Genomic DNA, 21,083 nt, shown 5'->3' with positions numbered 1-21,083 from the left:
AAAATTTTGTAAACTAAAAAAAGGCTTTATATGGCCTTAAGCAAGCCAACAGAGAGTGGTTTTCCAAACTGTCATCCTTTTCGCTTTCTATGGGATATACTCAATCTATGACTGATCATTCCATGTTCATTAATTCTTCTGAAGGATCTTTTACAGCATTATTGGTGTATGTGGATGATATAATATTGGCAGGAAATGATAAAGAAGAGATTGCTCGAATTAAACAAGCCTTGAATCACACATTCAAGATTAAGGATCTTGGGGATTTAAGATATTTTCTTGGTCTAGAAGTAGCAAGAAGTAAAGAAGGAATAATGGTGAATCAAATGAAATATGCATTGGAATTGTTAACAGATACAAGTCTTTTAGCCTGCAAACCTGCATCCACTCCTATTGATAATCATGAAAAAATTTCTTCTAGTGGAGGTATTCCTTTCATAGATATTCAAGCCTACAGAAGATTGATTGGAAGACTTATGTATCTCACTAATACCCGACCTGACATAACATTTTCTGTGCAACAACTTTCTCAGTTTCTTGTTAAGCCTACAATTTCTCACTATACTACAACGATTAGAATTCTCAGATATATTAAAGGAGCTCCAAGTCTTGGTTTCTTTTTCTCTTCCAACACTTTTGCTCATCTAAAAGCCTTTTGTCATAGTGATTGGGACACCCGTAGTGATTCAAGACAATCAGTGACTGGTTTTAGTGTGTATCTTGGGAATTCTCTCATATCCTAGAAATCAAAGAAGCAAGGCACGATATCAAAGAGTTCTTGTGAAGTTGAATACAGGACAATGAACACGGTTACATGTGAAATTCAATGGCTAACTTATCTTCTTCAAGATTTTAAAGTTTCTTTTGAGCAACCATCTCTTTTATATTGTGACAATGACTCAACAAGATAAATTGCAGCAAATCCAGTGTTTCACAAGCGTACGAAACATATAGAAATAGATTGTCACGTTGTTAGGGAAAAATTAAAGAAGAGTCTCATCCATTTACTTCCCATTTCCACCATAGAGCAACTGGTTGACATTTATACCAAAGCTTTAAGTCCTCAATCTTTCAAGAGTATTTGTTAAGCTGGGTCTCATTAATATTTGCTCCCCAGATTGAATGGGGATATTAAAGGATATGGACACAAACGTTATAGAAAAATGTTAATATTAATTGTGTCTTCTCTAATTCTTAGTTGTTTCTCTTTATAGAGGTAAATAACTGTTCTCGCCAGCTCGAAGTCGGTCGGAATCCGGATGAGCTCCTGACGGCCTCCCTTCAAGCTTTAGTAGATCAGCTTCTAGAGAACGAATGAGGGCTCCTCCTACGATTACACTTCGACGCTCAAGTCAGTAAGAGCATAAAATTTTGTATATCTAGTGAGTATAATGTAAAAAAGCAAGTTGAAATACTCCCTGGGGTGATCATTTATTTATAAGGCCTCACGGGCCTCCTCTTTGGATCCCGACTTTCTCAGGTATTAACATGTCATATTAAGGTAACTTTCCCTAAAATCTCAATTTAAACAATGTAATCATGGATATTGAGCGAATCAAATTATTTAGCGGTATAAATAAGAATATTGTGCAAATCAATTAGAGTATTTAAGCGGTATAATTAAGGATATTGTGCAAGTAAATCAGAGTATTTAAGCGGTATAATTAAGGATATTGTGCAAGTAAATCAGAGTATTTAAGCGATATAATCAGGGATGTTGCGCCAACGAATCAGAGTATTTATTAGATTTGGCAAAGCCGTTTTACGATGTTTATTTTGCTAAGACTTTCGGATTGGGCTTAGGTCTGGAAAATGTTAAGACTCGGAAAAATCTGGAGCAGATTGGAATGTTAAGACGTGTGATTTTTCGATCGTTTTTGCTGTATTTTTTTTTAAATTGCAAGGACGTTTTGCCTTGTACTCCACCCTTTGCCTTAATGTTTTATCTGCGTATTGTAAACTTTTCGGCGTTTTGAGCCATGGTGACTCTATATTTATATATGTATCAATTTTTTTCTAAATTGGTCATTGCGCTTTATGTAAGAGACTTTCGAGAGACTCTGACTCGAAAGTCACCAGGTCGACCTCCTAGGTCCGAAGACGCTGTACTTTTTGGGTTACCTTGATCGTATTCGATTGTGTGATAAAATCACGACTCCCAATTCTGGGTTACTCTTAATCGCATTCGATCGTGTGAGTATGTGTCTTTAAGTACTTGAATAAGAAATCATAAAGCGCATAAACTAAACAAGGTGTTTTGATCGGATTCGGTCATCTGAGTATGTCACAACTCCCTATTTTGAGTTGTTTTTAATCGAATTCGGTCATCCGAGTATGTCACAACTCCCTGTTTTGAGTTGTTTTTTATCGAATTCGATCAGCCAAGTATGTCACAACTCCCTGTTCTGAGTTGTTTTTGATCGGATTTGGTCATCCGAGTATGTGTTTTTAAGTATTTTGAATCAGAAATCATAAAGCGCGTAAACTAAACAAGGTATTCGAAAATGCAGTTTTATTAGAGTGCGACCTCGTTAAAAACCTTTGAGAAATTTTTAAAAAAACTCCAGGGAAAATAGTGTCGCGTTGAAAAATGGGGAACAAATTACACTTAGCTGAAGTAGAAGCGAAGCCTCGAAGCATTCCATTAAAATGTTCTCGCCGGCTCGAAGTCGGCCGGATTGCGGATGAGCTCTTCTTGGTCTCCCTTCTGGTACTCAGTCGGCCAACTGGATGAGGCGCTGGTACTCAGTCAGCATTTGGGCTTGGAAGGCCTTTAAGTGAGTCTCGGGGTCTTCCAAGCCTGAGAAAGAGGGCATTTTTGGCATCATGTAGTGCGGGGGAATTGGTTCTTCCATATTGGCCTGAGAGAAAGGACGGGGGTCCCTCCGCCATCTCCCTTGAGCTCGGTCCGCGGGTCCTGCATCTGTCCTCCCTTGGAATGTCCTCTTTAGATCCTCATTAACTTTTTGCAGCTCCTCGTGTGCCCGAATGGAATCCTCCATCAATCGTCTGGAGGCTTCGGCCTCGTCTCATAAACTTTGTTGTTCGGCTGCAGACTTTTCCTGGAGGAGTTCCTGAGCGGCTTGGAACTCCTCAACTTGTCTTCTTGACTCCTTGTTCTCGCATTGTAACATGCGCATTGTCTCCATTACCTGTTGTAATGTGACCACCTTTTCGGCTTCAGGTGTTGGTGTCTGTCTGGTCCTCATAACTTGTATCTTTCTGATATATTGGGAATGGTTGTGGGAACCGTTTTATCAGGCCCCACGGTGGGCGCCAAATGTTCTCACCGGCTTGAAGTCGGTCGGAATCCGGATGAGCTCCTAACGGCCTCCCTTCAAGCTTTAGTAGATCAGCTTCTAGAGAACGAATGGGGGCTCCTCCTGCGATTACACTCCGATGCTTAAGTCAGTAAGAGCATAAAATTTTGTATATCTAGTGAGTATAATGTAAAAAAGCAAGTTGAAATACTCCTTGGGGGTGATCGCTTATTTATAAGGCCTCACGGGCCTCCTCTTTGGATCCCGACTTTCTCAGGTATTAACGTGTCATATTAAGGTATCTTTCCCAAAAATCTCAATTTAAACAATGTAATCATGGATATTGAGCGAATCAAAGTATTTAGCGGTATAATTAAGGATATTGTGCAAGTAAATAAGAGTATTTAAGCGGTATAATTAAGGATATTGTGCAAGTAAATCAGAGTATTTAAGCGGTATAATTAAGGATATTGTGCAAGTAAATCAGAGTATTTAAGAGATATAATCAAGGATATTGCGCCAACGAATCATAATATTTATTAGATTTGGCGAAGCCGTTTTACGATGTTTATTTCGCTATGACTTTCGGATTGGGCTTAGGCCTGCCTTTTCTGCCAATCGGTCCAATACCTGGCAAACCTAATCGGCCCAATTCCTGGTAGTATCGGGACGGTACAATAACCTTTATTTTGTCTTTGTCTGTTATGATTCTAGTATTTATTGATTGATTATTTCTTTCTTTAGTTAGACTTAGAATGAGTGTGCAACTTGTTCTATTTTATAATATGCACGAAGTGGACTTTAAGCCTAACTCAACCCTTAAACTGACTCATGAGGTGAGGTTTGCACCCTTGTATACAATGAAATGTATACCATATTACAAAGTGGATTTTAAGCCTAACTCAACCCCATAAAACCGGCTCATGAATTGAGGTTTGCATCCACTTATATACAATGAAATGTCTTAATCTCTAGTCGATGTGAGATCTCCAACATAGATCTTTGCTAAACTTGTCTTTACCTCTTGGCATAATGCAAACAACCGATCATTAATAGTTTTAACTAAGTATATATAAAAAATCAAACTAATAACGTATTTAAAAAAACATCGAACAGCTAGTTCAAAAAAACAATTCAAGAATCCAACAATAGAGTTAGACAAACAGATTTTTACTAAACCAGAATTAGGGAGGTTGATAAATTATTTTTATGTTATTTTTATTATATAAATACTCAATCCAATAATTTCTTTCAACCAAAAATTAGGAATGTTTCGTTACTTCTATATCTAGTCAATTCATATAAATTGATTAATTTATAACTTATGGATTTATCTATTTCTTGCAATCAATGCACTACACTACTCCAAAAATGACATTTTTACATCAGTTATTTATGATTATTTGATTAACATATAGTTTTCTCACACTTGCACAACTATAAAAAAAGGTGTATAGATAACAATTTTAAAAGACTTATCGTGACAACTTCCAAATAATTGTATATAGAGATATCATTAAAAATATTAAATTTAGACGATGGTTTAACTCATCGTCTATATAACAAAAAATTGCGTTGTTATGACTCTACATTTATGATGTTTTCGGTCAAACCATAGTCCTAATTATTAATTAAACAAAAAAAAATATGCACAAAATATACGACAATAGAATTAAAGTGATTGTCTGTTAGCCCACATAGATGACGGTTGTAATAATAACCGTCATGATGATAATTCGTTGATATTATAATCCCTTTTAGTTCAGTTTATTTGTTAAATTTTACGAATTTATTAACATATACACGTTAAACCAATCAGACTAAACAATATCATATAAAAATATAAATAATATACAAAATAGTTACTAACATATCAAATCAAATTGTAAATTAATATGTAATATTTAGAACAAATTTTTTAAAATGTAATATCCAGAGAACTTTTGCTATAGGATTTTAAAAATAAGTTCTCCATAACATATGAAATATGAAATAGATTGTAAAGCATGACATTTTAAAACAAAATCTTTGAATCAAGTTTTTAGAATAAATTTTTTTAAATATATGAAATACTTTTGGAATGAGTTTTTTTTAATAAAATTTCTAGACTAATTTTTCATAAAGTAAATAATGTCTAGAATAGGTTTTTTAAAATAAGTTTTTCAAAACAACTCTTTTTCTGTTGTTTTTCTTCTCTAAGAATGCAACAACGTATGATGGAAAATGGAAGTGTAAAACGATGGTAATGGCACTGTGCACATAGAAATTTAAAATCTGTTCCATATGTGATATAGGCAAGTTTGTGAGTTCATTAATATATTATTTTAAAATTTATACATTATCTATTTTAAAATATATACATTAAAATTGATTTATTAAAATTTAAGTAAAAAGATATAATTTAAATTACTATAATTTTTGTAATATTAAAAATATAATAAAACTATTTTAACTTAAATAATCAATATTTAAAAATTAAATTTTAATAAATGATTATAATTGAGTAATTAAAAAGATATCCTTTCCAATCAAGATACATTAGTTCATTCTAAAGATGATTAAAATTTCCTGAAAAATCCACATTAATTTAATAAGGAGTCTAATTTTCAATACACCATATGACCTCGCAATCCTCACAACTTGCAAATCATATCCAAGATATATGTCCCAAATCTTTCAACAACCCATGCATATAAATGATCCCATCTTCACATGTTATTAGAAATTTCTCAATCAAAGCTTGTATGTCATTTTCATAATCAAATCTATGGATGCTTAAAATCTTCTCCACACTATCCTTAGAATAAATATTCATTACAAGAAAATCATTCATTGAATAGAAACCAATTTTAGAAACAAAAAATAATTAGTTGTTATATTGACTAAATTAAAGACCATTTTAGAGACTACAAAAAAAATTTGGTTTCTAAATTAGTTTCTATTATTGATAAATAGTTTCTAAATTGGTATTTAATTAGTTACCAAAGTTTTTGCTACCAAATTTAGAAGTTAAATAATTGGTAGTTAAAACCTTGTTAACTAATTAGATACCAATTTAGAAACTATTTATCAAAAATAAAAACTACTTTGAAAAGTAATAATTTTTTTAGTCTCTAAAATGATTTTTTATTTAGTCACTATAACAACTAATTATTTTTTGTCTCTAAATTTAGTTTCTATTTAGTGATTTTCTTGTATAAGGATTTAATATCAAGAAATATTTCTTTTCCTTCTTCTTCCAACCGATCAAAACATGTACTTATATCACGAAATATTTCTTTTCCTTCTTCTTCCAATTGATCAAAACATCTACTTATGTCAAGAAATATTTCTTTTCTTTCATCTTTCAACCGATTAAAACGTCTCCTAAAATCAAGAAATATTTCTTTTCCTTCTTCTTCGAACTCATCACAATATCTACTTAAAACATCTATAATATTTCCACGTTTTTCACGTCTTAGATTATCCAATAAGCGTCTCCACTGTGAGACATCTTGACCACACAAAAATGATCCCATTAATTCAATTGCCACAGGATGACCTTCAGCATGTGAAAGTAGCTCACGTGCCACCTCCAAGTAATTTTCGAATTTATAATGAACTTCATCTTCATCTTCATCTTTGAAAGCATTTCTATAAAACAACAGCGCAGCACTATTCCTACTCAACGGCAGGACTTCATAAACATCTTTCACTCCATGTGTCTTCAATATAAGTTCATCCCTAGAAATGATGATGATTCTGCTCCCTCCACCTATGCATGTACGTATATCTCTGTTCCTGTAAACAGCTTAAGTTGTTCACCTTTATCAACATTGTCAAGAACTATAAGTGCTCTTGCTTTGTGCAGTCTATTCCACACCCAATATGCTCCATCAATAGCATTAAAAATTTTAAGATTTTTCTCATTTAGAGACTGGGAAATTAGCTGCTTTTGTACGCCTAATGAACCACTATCTCCATAAATATTGCTCATATCATCAATAAAACAACGAAAATCATACTGATGAGAGATTCTTTCATATAAAGCCCGAGCAAGAGTTGTCTTTCCTATGCCATCCCTTCCACTAATTCCAATAACTCGAACATCATTAACTGACTCTAAATGCAGAAGATTTGTTAATTCTTTAACCCGAAACTCTATTCCAACCAGTTCATCTTTAGGAAGTCTTGACAATTTTGGTCCCAAAATTTTTATTATCCTTTCAACAATTTCTTCAATCTGTTCACAGTGTAACCTGAAAATTTAACATATTTTAAGTTTGAAAATATTATTTTGATTAAACAAGTATAGATTTGGATTCAATTTGCATGTGTTTTGTACTGTTTCCGAAATTCCTAACATCTCTGAATTGTAGGTTAGAAAGGAGTAAATAAATTCAAACTGTGAATGTTGAAACGAGAAAGGATTACTCACTTGTTTCGGATATCCCAACCAGAGAGATTGGCGACTTGTGTGAGAGCTTGTCTCCATCTCTGAACTTCCTCCATCTTCACTTCATCTTCTCTGAATCTCTTTTCGTATTCTGCAAATGCTTTCTCATAAGATCCACTCTGTTTGCGCACCACCGAAGGATCAACATCATAAAAGATAGGTATAATAACACGTCTTTCATCGCAGTTACGTATCTCCGCCAGTTCACGCAAGCACCAAGTGGAGGAAGCATAGTTCTCTGAGAAGACAATAATGAAAACTTGAGAGGCTTGAATGGCTTGCAGTAGTTCGGGTGCAATGGATTCACCCTTTTTGAGATCTTCAACATCTTTGAACACATTGATGCCTTTTGTACCGAGAGCCTGAAAGAGAAAACCAATGAAGCTGTTGCGCGTGTCTTCACCGCGGAAGCTCACGAAGAAGAAGAAGAAGAAGAAGAAGAAGAAGAAGAAGAAGAAGAAGAAGAAGAAGAAGTCGTCATTAGAGAAAACAAAAGTTGTTGAGAGAGAGAGAATGGGTGTGAAAGTGGAGAGCAATCACTGAATGAATAAATAGAAATTCAAGTGGAGAAGGTGTCAAATAAACATTTTTGGTATTTATTATAACGTTGGCGCGTTTCATTATTCCACCCTCTTTCTACGAATGGTCGTTTTTATGGAAGCTTCTCCCACTTAGCTTTTCTAATAATTGCCGCGTGGTTATGGAATTGCAGAACTAAATTTTTTAAATAAGCTTTTTAGAATAAATTTTTTAAAATATATGAAATACTTTTGGAATGAATTTTTTATAATAAGAATTTTATTAAGAAGAAGAGGTGTATTGGATGATGGCGATAGAAGCCATTAGAGAAAGGAAAAGTTGTTGAGAGAATGGCAAACTCTGAATAAATAGAAACAGGGTGGTGATACTTCAAAACCCCCCATATTTCACATTCCAATAAATTATTATTTTAATTATATTTATTTTATTTTTAATATAAAATATTATTCTATTATTGTAATTGGTTTTCAAAGTTACGTACGTTGTTTACTATTTGAGTTTTTTTCATTGAAGCTTCTTCCACTTAGCTTTTCTAATAATTTATGCGTTTTCTACTTCCCCACCCTTTTCTACGAAGGTCATATATAAATTTATTATAACGCTGAACGCGTTTCACTATTCCACCCTTTTCTACGAAGATCATATTAATTATATAATGTCATAAGTAAAAATTATATAAAATAGCCGCCTGATTGTGGAAATTCTACTTTCCAGTCTCTTTCTACAAAGGTTGTGAATGTATAACTCAAAAAAGAAAATGTGAGAATCATACAATACAATAGAGGTAACAATGCGGGGCCACACGACTCACAAAAAGTAAGTTGGGTTGGCGGGTTGATTTTTCTAACCTGTCTTGCATAAATGTTGGCCTGCGGACCTGCGTAAGAAATATTTATTAAAAAAAATAATTTTTTAAATAAAATTTTTGAATTATTTTTATTTAGATGCATTAGGTAAATTGTCTCATAATATTATTTTCATGAAACATGCATAACAAGATGTTATTAAAAATTTCGGAATGTAAGGCTACAAGAAGGAAATATGGGGTGTTGAAAAAAAATTATACATTTTAAAGTTATACGGTTTATGCGGGTCAACCCGCCCCGCCTCGCACTTGGCCCATGCGGGCTACAGATTATGCGGGGTGGGCCTAAGCGGGTCAGCGAGTTGAAATAAGCAACCTGTCCCACGTTTTTTTCTTCAGCGGGTCGCGGGCCGGCTTGCACGACCCGCCCCACTTTGCCACCCCTACAATACAATGCAGGGATTAAATGATGAATATAGTAATATTCGGTCTCATATCTTACTAATGGAACCTATTCCACCCATATTTCTTTGTTGTGAAACAAGAAAGACAAGTAGCTATTGTTGTTCATGTCTCCACCATTAATCGTGTTAATATCATTCGTAATGTTGTCCTTAATACCATTGATGGAGGACCATCCCGAAAGACACATATTGGACCTTTAAATAGGGTTATGGCTAAAAGAATGGAAGAAGAAGAAGGAGTTCAGAAAACTCTATTTTTATGGAGAATTAATTTTTAACTCTTTCTTACAAATTTCCTAGTCTTATAAATTTGTACAAAGTAGTATAGGCTTTATTTTGGGTTTGTATTTCAGTCATTATCTTGGGTCATGTTTTACGCCAATTTTATCAATTAGAGTAAGGTGTAAATAGAAAAAGAAAGAGTCTAGCTAGAGTTACAATTGAGCCTCCTTGGACCCAATACAACTCTAGACCATCTGAAGAGTTTATTAGGGTTAAAGCTTGCACCTTGGTTGCTCATAGCACTATAAATACAAGTGTTAACCCCCTTGTAAATGAGTTTTGAATTGATAATGAAATGTTGTCCAAGTTGCTAACTCATTCCTCTTCAAATTCTCACTCTCAAGTTTGTACTTCTATTAGTGTTTTGTTTAAATTTTCTTAGGAGTTGGCCTAACCTCTCTTAAACTTAATTATTTCACAATTTCTTTCAATCATTTTAACCACCCACTCCCATCAAATTCCGTACCCAAAAAACAAAACAAAATTTAAGTAAAAAGATATAATTTAAATTACTATAATTTTTGTAATATTAAAAATATTTTTAACTTAAATAATCAGTATTTAAAAATTAAATTTTAATTAATTAATGATTATAATTGAGTATTTAATTTAGTATATAAAATTTATCATCATCTCAATTAATAATTAAATATATTCATTAACATGTGAAGAAAGGGTGGAATTAAAAAAGATTGGATTAATCTTTCACTGCCTTCTTTTATTACCCAGTGTGTTATTTATAGTTACGGGAATTTCTACACTTGTGGATCAGTCACACAAAAAAAAATATGAACATTGTCACATATCATCACCGAAATATAACATATGGTGACACATATATATTCAAAATTATATATATTATTTAAATTGAAAATAAATGTTTATATATTCAAAATTATACATAAACAAACAATTGTTTGGTATCGCTTAGCATAATATAAAAAATAATGAACATTGTTTTTTGTACTTTTCAAACAGGGAAGTGTACTTTAATAATAATGGAGGTTTTAAAAAAATTAATAATATTTTTTTATTTGGTGACATAATTATTGAAATTTGAAATTTGAATTTAGTTAAGATATCAAATTTGATAATGATGTTTAATACGATAATTTTTTTATAAAAAAGAGATGATTAAATAGACTATCTCAAAAGTTAAGGTAATTTCAATAAAACAGTTGTTTTAACTGTGCATCCTTATTATAATGGAAGTGTTAAATTTTAGGAAAATATGTTTTGACAACTCTTTTAAAAGTTATATACAAATTTTTTTATATGATGAGTTTAAAAATAAATATATATATATATATATAAGAAAAAATAAATTTATAATTAAATGATATAAAAAAAAATATTAAGAATTATAGTATTAAGAATTATAATGTGATTATATAAAAATTATGAGTTGTTAATTTATATTGATCTAAATTTTATCAATCTATTAATTTTACTTCATTCTCTAACATAGCTTTTTGAAAATATTCGTAATCTCACATCCTATTACACTTTATGCACTCTTAAAGTTAATCTCACATCTTATTACACTTTATGGACTCTTAAAGTTGATTTTTTTTAACAATACTCTTTTCCAAATCTCTCAACAAACTATGTATATAAATATATTAATATTATTATTTTTTAATATTTTTTATTTTTATAAATATAAATATATTTATATTATTATAATTTATTTTATTAGTATAGTATATTATTATAATAAATTATATTATAAAATTAAAATACATAATGAACTATTAAATTATATAATTATTATGTATACAAATCTATCATATAATGAATTATTATAATCGATTATGTATTAGAATTTTATATTTTATTTCTATTAATATGACATGACGCTGCCATTATGATTCATGAAACAGTTTGACTGTTTCATGAGTACATAATTTCAACGCTGCAGTTATCAGAAAACCTAATTTGAAATACTCACCGACACTTATCTCTATTTATCAGTGTTTTTGCTTTCCACTTTCACAGCTATTCTGATACCAAAAACAAAAACTTTTGCTTTCACTAATGGCTTCTAACGCCGTCATCCAACACGACTCCTCTTCTTCATCTCATGCAACTCACACCTACGACGTCTTTGTCAGCTTCCACGGCGTGGACACGCGCAACACCTTCACTGATTTTCTCTTTCTTTCTCTCCGTACAAAAGGCATCAATGTGTTCAAAGAAGATAAAGATCTCAAAAGAGGTGAATCCATTGCACCCAAGCTGCTGCAAGCCATTCAAGCCTCTCGACTTTTCATTGTTGTCTTCTCAGAAAACTATGCTTCCTCCACTTGGTGCTTGCGTGAACTGGCAGAGATATGTAACTGCCGTGAAACTTCGCCAAGTGTTATTATACCTATATTTTATGACGTTGATCCTTCGGTGGTGCGCAAACAGAGTGGATGTTATGAGAAAGCATTTGCAGAACACGAAAAGAGATTCGGAGAAGATGAAGTGAAGATGGAGGAAGTTCAGAGATGGAGACAAGCTCTCACATACGTCGCCAATATCTCTGGTTGGGATATCCGAAATAAGTGAGTAATCCTCTCTCGTTTCAACATTCATCACAGTTTGAATTTATTTACTCCTTTCTAAACTACAATTCTCAGATGTTAGGAATTTCGAAAACAGTAGAAAACACATGCAAATTGAATCCAAATGTATGCTTGTTTAATCAAAATAATATTTTCAAACTTAAATATTTTTTCCTGTAAATGAGTATACCCTTTTTTTTTTCTGTTTCATGAAGTTTTGCCTTCATTTCATTTAAATTTTCAGGTCACAATGTGAACAGATTGAAAAAATTGTTCAAGAGATAATAAATATTTTGGGTTCCAAAAGACTTCCGAAGGAGGAACTGGTTCGGATTGGTGGAACTATTACTGAGATTTTCAGTGAAAGATTCGATCAAAAATATAAATTTTCTGATTTTATTGATGATGCAAGCAAAATTCTTAAAGGAAAGAAGAATTTAGTGAAATATTTAGTGGGCCGAATCACTTCAAAAATTAATTTTAAAAAAAATAATTAATTATTATAATAATTAAATTAAATACTATTTTAAAGACTAAAAAAAATTATTGGTATCTAAACTAGTTTATATTATTGATAAATAGTTTATAAATTTGTATTTTATTAGCTACCAAAATTTTAGTTACCAACTTTAGAATTTAAATAATTGGTAACTAAAACTTTAGTATCTAATTATATACAAATTTAAAACTATTTATCTAAAACTACTTTAGATACTAATAGTTTTTTAGTATTTAAAATATTATCTAATTTAGTTAATGTAATAATTAATTTTTTTTTTATAAAATTAGTTTTTATTCAATAATAAATGCAAGAATATTTATAGTTATGGAGAATGTTGATCTATAAGTAGTAGGTGAAGGAGCATAATGATAATAATTTCTAGGGATGAAAGTAGTCATGACTCTGAGTCGAAAATTGTTGTTGTATATTGTTGAGAAGATTCATAAGGGAAAATAAAATTAGGGGTACAAAATGTTTTGAATTTGTGGCCATTGACTTATTAAAAGTTTTTGGTGAGTTGGAAAGATAAATGAGGAGTTAGATATGAACTTTTTATGTTGAAGTTATTTGGAGTTCCATATTATTTACAATATTTTCTTTTATTCCTATCCTATAGTTTGTTCTTGCTATTCAAAAGAATCATAGAGTAAGGTGCAAACGATTTGTTTTCGAGTCATATCTTTTGAGATTTACTATTTCATAGTAAAATGGCACCACCCTATTGTCTCAACATCTTATTAAATAACTTTCTCCAATTTTCTTTATGTCAAAAGATAAATAAAATAATCATTTTCTTAAAAAAAATCAACATTTAAGCACTTTATTACAAATTTAGGAAAAAAACACATGTAAGAACTATTTAGGGAAAAGACACATGTAAGAGATTTTGCACTATGGTAGTACATCTTTTATTCAAAAATTACAATTTGGTAAAAGAAAAATTGTACGAAAATTATACCATGAAAATTGGTCTGACCATTAGTAAACGCAAGTATGGATGACAAATTTGTATTCGAAATTCCTATACCATGAAATAAATGCAGTATGAATTTTTAACAAATTATTTTGAAAAATAATAGATTAAATTTTAAGCAAGATTTACAGTTAAAAGTTTTAAAACTGTTTAATCAAAAATCAATTTATCAAAATTAATTTCATTGTTTTGCAGATTAATAAATTACTTTTGTAATGAAGAAATAATGTTAGAGAAATTTAAACATGTTAAACCTAGAAACAACTAATTGTCATTTTAATACTTTTTTTCCAACATATACAAAACAAATGAGCACAATTAGCAATAAAGGGAAAAAGAATTTTACAGTTAATATGATAGATGCAAATCTCAAAAAAAACAATCAATGTTTAATAAAACAATTGATTGTATTAAGATGAATGCAATTTTATTAGACTGTTTATGTTTCAAATAATTGTGTTAATAAGTAACTGAAACACATTGCAACACAATATATGATGATTCAATGTAATAATTAATATCAATTATCTTAATAATTTTAGTTATTACAGAAAATCAATACAGTCTGAAAAAAATTAAAACAACAGATTGATTATATCATAACAGATTATTATGTAGATAATTTGTAAAAAAGAATAAAGAACACAGAAAAATACAAAAAAATTTATACTTGTTCACTAATATACAGAGCTACAAATAGTTTCACCTCACACCAATGTGATTTTCACTAAAAACACAATTCTTTACAAGATAATACACTAAACTATTCTTGAACACTACAAAAACTAAAACACACACCAAAATACCATGTTATAACAAAAACAACCACCAAGAAATCCTATCTTGCTAAAGATTCAATACAGAAATACAAGACAATAAAGAATAGAACGAATTAACCTCAATTGTGAAACAAGAAACACAATTGGATTTCTTAATTTCACAACAACAATAAAATATCTCTAGCTTCAATAAGATGATGAAAATTTTGCTCCAAGAAACCTCAAAGATCTTTCAAAAACAGTTTCTCACAAAAACTTGATTCGCAAAAAGCTCTCTCACAAATGTAAACATTGCAAGAGTATGAGTTACCTTTTTTCTGATACAATGCAAACCTTTATTTTTATAGATTTTTAACTAAAGCGAATTTATTAAAAGGGTACAAGAAAATCATTAAATATAAACTAATTTTAGAGACAAAAATAATTAGTTATTATATGATATATTAGAGACCATTTTATAAACTAAAAAAAATTATTAGTATCTAAAGTAGTTTCTATTATTAATAAAATTTATAAGTTTCTATATTGATATCTAACTATTAGTTACCAAGATTTTAGCTACTAAAACCTAAATAGATAATTTAGATACCAATTTAAAAATAATTTAAATTTTTTTATTAATAATAATAATTTGAGTGAATGAACACGATGGCAGCATCACATAACAAAGAAATTTGGAAGCGCCAAATGACCAGTAAGCAGGGCGAGAAACAAGCATTGAGGGAGTGGCCCAGGCTTGGTCCGCTGGTGAGTGGGGTTTAATGGGTATGGTTGAGGAACTTTGTGCATTAAATAAGGAGAGAGAACAAGTGCAGAGAGTTGAGGAAAATTGTGCTTTAAATAAGGAGAGAGAACATGTGGAGGGAGTTGAGGAACTTTGTGTTTTTTTTTTGTTTCAAGGGTTTTGAGGATGGGGAGGGATGAATGGTTTTTTTCACTCTTCACAAAATGAAGAGATTTAGAGGGATTGACGTGAATTATTATATTTTTACTAAAATATCTTTTTACATTCATTTTATTATAATATATAAAATTTAATATTATATAAATTTATTTATTATTTATAATTTCAAAAATACTTAATTATATTATTAATAAAAACATATAATTATAAATAATAAAAATAAAATTATAATATCAACAACATATATAATTATATAAAGTAACAAATAAATATAATAATAAATATTATTTTCATAAATTTTAATATATTTAATAAATTTTTTTCAATTTAACACAAAAATATTTTCATTATATTTTTTATTAAAAAATATAAATAATTATAAATATTATATATTAAAAATATTTAATTAATTTAAATTTACAAAAAAATTCATAATTCAATATTGTAAATTTACAATAAACCATCATCATCCCTCAATCCAAATAAGCCCACACATTCTCTCTAATTCTCACAAATTCACTCCCTCTCCTCCTCATAAATCTCCTCCTCAATCCAAAGATAGCCTAAATAAGGAGAGAGAACATGTGGAGGGAAATTCTCGAGGTGCAGGTGGAGGGGTTGAATAACTCATCTATAAGCATAGGAGAGAGGAATGAGCTTGTGAGTGGGGCTTTGATGGCACGCGGGTCCCTATTTAATGAGGGGACCTTCTCTCACCTACTTAGTAATAATGTAGAGCATGCAAGCCATCAAGCATTAAATGCAGTTTCCTCAAAATCACAACTGGAGGAGAATGAAGAGTTTCTTTTGGAACTAGCCCAGTTCTTGAGCAGGAACACTCTGACACGTGGGAGGCAGCAAAAATTGGAGGGGCAAGTCCACGGTGTGGAAGCTTGGTGATGACGGAGGTGGTCAGCCCTCCAAGCGGCGTCGACGGGCAGAGAGTGGTTCACGTCTCCGGGCATGGGGAGCGGCGGGAGATTGCTTGGGTGTCAGTGGGGGAGCGTGAGAGAACAAGCCCTTCTGCAGGGGTGGCCATGGTGGAGCCCATGGAAGCAAGTATTGATTTACAGGGAACGGAGGTTAGGTTGGCGGGCCAAGAAGAACAGAGTATTCGAGAACCGGAGTTGGGCCTCTTACAGAGGGAGGGTCAGAGTGATGTTTTGTTGGTGTTGGAAAGGAAAGGTATTGGCATCTCTTCAAGGCCTTCTTTAGGGGTGGTGAATAATATGTCTATTACTTCAAGGGACAAAGCGGTGAGGGTAAAGGAGGTCGTAAGTTTTTTGGAGGTAAAGGAACTTAATCGTTCCGTGATCCTAGCATCTAGGAAAGTAACGGGAGTAGAAGAAGTTAAGTCCGATGTTGCAGTTTTACCGCGTGTTGATCATAATTTGGTGGATGTGAGGGTGGACAAAGCAGTTTTTTTGTCCAGCAATCTGATGTGAGAAATGATACTCTTTGTTTATCCGATAGTGGTATTGAAAATTGCAAAAGAATTTTTTTGGGCGAAAAACGACTTAAATGTTGCTAAAGAAGCAGGGTATTCTCACCCCGGACAAGAAGAGGTTGTCATTAATAGTTTACATGCTTTGTCTTTCTGGGAAGGTAGTGAGGGGAGGAAGGCAAGGGGGGAGATCAGAAAAGTTTGTCAATGAAAATAATTAGTCCGAATGTTAGAGGTTTAGGAGGTACCTTGAAGAGAAAGTACTTAAGTGATTTGGTTAGTAAGGAACAGGTGGATATGATGTGCCTACAAGAGACAAAATGTTCTGAGGTTAGTAGGGAGAAAGTCTGCCTTATCTGGGGAAGTAATGAAGTTGATTGGGTCGTAAATAAAGCAAACAATAGTGATGGTGGGGTCCTTACGATTTGGAATAAAAAGTCTTTTCAGATGTCCAATAATGTTAATGGAAGGAATTTCACGATTATAGAGGGTTTTTGGAAGGTTGGTATTGGGGTACATGTAACAATTGTGAATGTTTTATTGCTCTGGCTCTTTACGGGAAAGGAAAGAAGTTTGGGATGAGATTAGTGGTTTTAGGCTGACTCAACTTTCGAAGGCATGGTGTGTTATCGGAGATTTTAACTCAATCAGACGCCAAGAGGAGAGGAAAAGTTTGATCTCAGAGTCAGATTATTCTAGAGAAATAAAAGGATTCAATGAATTCATTGAAAAATCAGAGTTAGAAGATATCCCGTTAGTTGGCAGGAAGTTTACTTGGTATAAACCAAATGGAATGGTGAAAAGTAGAATTGACAGGGTTCTTGTGTCAAAATAATGGCTCGATGCTTGGCCCCATTGTCAACAGTTTGTCCTAAACAGATCTATCTCGGACCACTGTGCAGTTGTTCTTAAAGAAGTGTCTGTTGACTGGGGTCCGAGACCTTTTAGGTGCTTAGATGTTTGGCATAAAGATAGTACATTTAAAGATTTTGTGAGGACAAAATGGGCTAGCTATGATGTACAAGGACGTGGAATTTTTATTTTCAAAGAGAAATTGAAAAAGCTTAAAGCGGATTTAAAAGTCTGGAACAAAGAGGTTTTTGGGGATGTCAACCTTGCTAGTGAGGAGTTGCAAAAGAGGATCAACGTGTTAGATATAAAAGATGATGATAGAGGCTTGGATGAATCAGAAAGGGAGGAAAGAAGATCTTTGTTAGCTAACCTTAATAAAGTTATGTTTAAACAAGAGGCAATCATGTCCCAAAAAGCAAGACAAAAGTGGTTGAAACAAGGAGATCTTAACACAAAGTTCTTTCACTTGTCTGTGAAGTGGAGAAGGGCGAGGAACGAGTTACATGGGATGTTTGTTAACGGCCGGTGGTGTGAGGATAAGGAGGTGATCAAGGACAAGGTCCGTGTTTACTTTGAGGATAGGTTTGCCAGAAAAGAAGGGTGTCAGGTAAGGTTGGATAATGTTAGGTTCAACTCTATTTCGGAGGAGGACAATGAGTTGTTGATTGCAGACTTCTCTGAAGATGAAATAAGGGGTGCGGTATGGAATTGTGATAGCTCTAAGAGTCCTGGCCCTGATGGCTTTAATTTTGGTTTCTTAAAGCATTATTGGGAAATTATAAAGTTGGATGTGTTGTCAGCAGTGAAGGATTTTGCGTCTAAGAGTAATTGGCCTAGAGGCTCAAATGCTTCATTCCTATGTTTAGTTCCAAAAGTCGAAAATCCCCAGCAACTTGGCGAATTCAGGCCTATTTCGTTAGTTGGATGTCTCTATAAGATTATCTCCAAAGCATTGTCTTTACGCCTGAAAAAGGTGATAAGTAAAGTTATTGATTTTAGACAGTCAGCTTTCCTGGAAGGTAGGGGCTTGTTAGACAGTGTGTTAGTGGCTAATGAGGTGTTGTAAGAATATAAAAGGAAAAGGAAGAGTTGTGTTTTCTTCAAAGTTGACTACGAGAAGGCATATGACTCGGTAAGTTGGGATTTTCTTTATTATATGCTTGAAAGGCTGGGCTTTTGTGTCCAATGGATTTGCTGGATAAAAGGTTGCCTAGAATCTGCTTTAGTCTCTGTGCTTGTGAACAGTAGCCCAACTAGGGAGTTTATTCCTAGGAAGGGACTTCGTCAAGGCGATCCGCTTGCCCCGTTCCTTTTTCTTATAGTTGCAGAAGGATTGACTGGGGTTTCTAGGATGGCAGAAGAGAAGAGTTTGATTGACAGTTTGGTGGTTGGCAAGGCTAATGTGAAAGTAAATATGTTACAATATGCTGACGACACCTTATTCTTTTGTGAAGCTAATACAAAAAGTGTATTCAGTATTAAGGCGATTCTACTCTGCTTCGAGCTCGCCTCTGGGCTTAAGGTGAATTTTTTGAAAAGTAGAATTGGCGGGTTGGGGTTGAGTCAGAGCTTGCTTCAACATTTTGCGTCTATTCTTAATTGTAAAGTGATGGTGACCTCGTTTGTTTATTTAGGATTGCCGGTAGGAGGAAGTCACAAGCGTGGTGCTTTTTGGAGCGGGGTGTTAGAGAGAGTTCAGGGTAAACTTTCAAGGTGGAGAGGTAGGTGTTTATCTTTGGCTGGGAGGATTTGTTTGATAAAGTCTGTTCTGTCCTCAATTCCGCTATTTTTTATGTCACTATTCAAGTTACCGTCTGTGGTGGCAGAGAAGCTAGTTCGGCTACAAAGGAATTTCCTTTGGGGGTGGGGTTCTGATGGTAGGAAGATCGCTTGGGTCTCCTGGAAAAAAGTTTGTGAGCCTCGTGATTATGGGGCCTTGGTGTTATTGACCTTAGGAAGTTTAATCTGGCTTTGTTAGGTAAGTGGATTTGGAGGTTGGGTACGGATAAAGGAGGTTTGTGGAAAGAAATCCTTGTTTCTAAATATGGTGGTTGGAGAAATTTGAGAGAGGTGGGTAAAATCAGAAAGGGTTCCCTTTGGTGGAAAGATTTGATGGAGGTGTGGGCTTCAGAGGGTTGGGGAAGAAGTTTTGAAGATGGTTTTCAGTGGGATGTTGGTGATGGGAAGGGTATCTCTTTCTGGGAGGACAGTTGGCTGAGTTGTGGAGCTTTGAAGGTCGTTTTCCCGAGACTGTTTTCCCTTAGTTTGGCTAAAGATACAAAGGTGGTTGAGCTTGGGAATTGGATTGATGGTGTTTGGGTGTGGCACTTTGTTTGGCGTAGATCTTTTTTCGAATGGGAGAAGCCTCTGGAGGAGCAGTTGGTTCAGCTGTTGCAAGGGGCGAAGTTGGAACTGGGGAAGGAAGATTGTTGGATTTGGAAGGCTGGGGGGTTCAAAACTTTTACGGTTAACTCAACCTATGTTCAAGTTAGGAAGGATACAGTTGGGGAGGTCCCTCCAGTTTACAGTAAGTTGTGGAGGTGCAAAGCCTTGCCTTCTGCTTTGTTCACAGCTTGGAGGGTGATAGAGAATAAGGTTGCTACTAGGGTAAATCTGGAAAGACGCGAGGTGGTGATTGAGAATCCTTTGTGTTGTCTGTGTGGGATGGTGGAAGAGTCGTCCAGTCATCTGTTTTTCGTCTACGATTTCGCTTGGCGTGTTTGGTGTCTTTGTTTTAAGTGGCTAGGCGTATCCTTCGTTATTCATAAGGATCCTTTGGCAAACTTTCTACAGTTCAGGTTAAGTCAGGCTTCAGATTCGGTTAATGACGTTTGGGGTGCAATTTGGGTTGGAGTTGTGAGTGGTATTTGGAATCATAGGAATTGTGTGTCCTTTGATAGGGGGGGGGGTGGTATATGCGCTCGAAGTATTCGCCTTGGTACAGGTAAAAGTTTGGTCGTGGATTTACGCAAAATCTCATTGTGCTTCCTTCGGGTACTCTAATTGGGTTTTGAACCCAGTGAATTGTATGAGGATGATAATTTAATGTTTTCCTATAGTTAGTTTGGTTGTTCCTTAGATATTCAGGTAGGTGTTTAGTGGTAGGAGTATGGTAAGATGTTTTGCTCTTTATGTATAAGGGTTGAACCACCCCTGAAGTGGTTCCCATTTATTTATTTTTTATTGCCGATAAAAAAAAATAAAATAAAAATATAAAGTTTGGAAATGCAAACCGTGTAAATAAAAATACAATATATTTTGTAAATATTAAATATATATTACATTGATTATGTG

General features: G+C 33.2%; 2 protein-coding genes and 1 pseudogene across 3 annotated transcripts; 2 read left to right on the top strand and 1 right to left on the bottom strand.

The window, feature by feature from the left end:
* Positions 1-5,727: 5,727 nt before the first annotated feature.
* Positions 5,728-8,228, bottom strand: LOC137818599 (disease resistance protein Roq1-like; annotated as a pseudogene). Its single transcript, XR_016516151.1, has 2 exons — positions 7,678-8,228; positions 5,728-7,498 (listed from the first exon to the last, which is right to left on the bottom strand). The product of XR_016516151.1 is annotated as a disease resistance protein Roq1-like (transcript).
* A 3,544-nt stretch (positions 8,229-11,772) lies between these two features.
* LOC137818600 (toll/interleukin-1 receptor-like protein) lies at positions 11,773-13,399 on the top strand. The gene is made up of 2 exons (XM_068622122.2): positions 11,773-12,335; positions 12,580-13,399. The coding sequence occupies exons 1-2, from the start codon at positions 11,824-11,826 to the stop codon at positions 12,830-12,832; spliced, it is 765 nt and encodes a 254-aa protein (XP_068478223.2). The 5' UTR covers positions 11,773-11,823; the 3' UTR covers positions 12,833-13,399.
* Positions 13,400-16,392: 2,993 nt separating this feature from the next.
* LOC137813809 (uncharacterized) lies at positions 16,393-20,868 on the top strand. The gene is made up of 9 exons (XM_090296059.1): positions 16,393-16,934; positions 17,502-17,690; positions 17,817-18,851; positions 18,957-19,264; positions 19,424-19,510; positions 19,616-19,666; positions 19,768-20,396; positions 20,583-20,733; positions 20,849-20,868. The coding sequence occupies exons 1-9, from the start codon at positions 16,393-16,395 to the stop codon at positions 20,866-20,868; spliced, it is 3,012 nt and encodes a 1,003-aa protein (XP_090152185.1).
* The last annotated feature ends 215 nt before the right edge of the window (positions 20,869-21,083 follow it).

This window comes from Phaseolus vulgaris, chromosome 10 (assembly GCF_051622355.1).
Source record: "Phaseolus vulgaris cultivar YP4 chromosome 10, ASM5162235v1, whole genome shotgun sequence".
NCBI lineage: Eukaryota > Viridiplantae > Streptophyta > Magnoliopsida > Fabales > Fabaceae > Phaseolus > Phaseolus vulgaris.
Note: the sequence above shows the minus strand (reverse complement) of the source record. Positions and strands in the feature narration are given on the sequence as shown.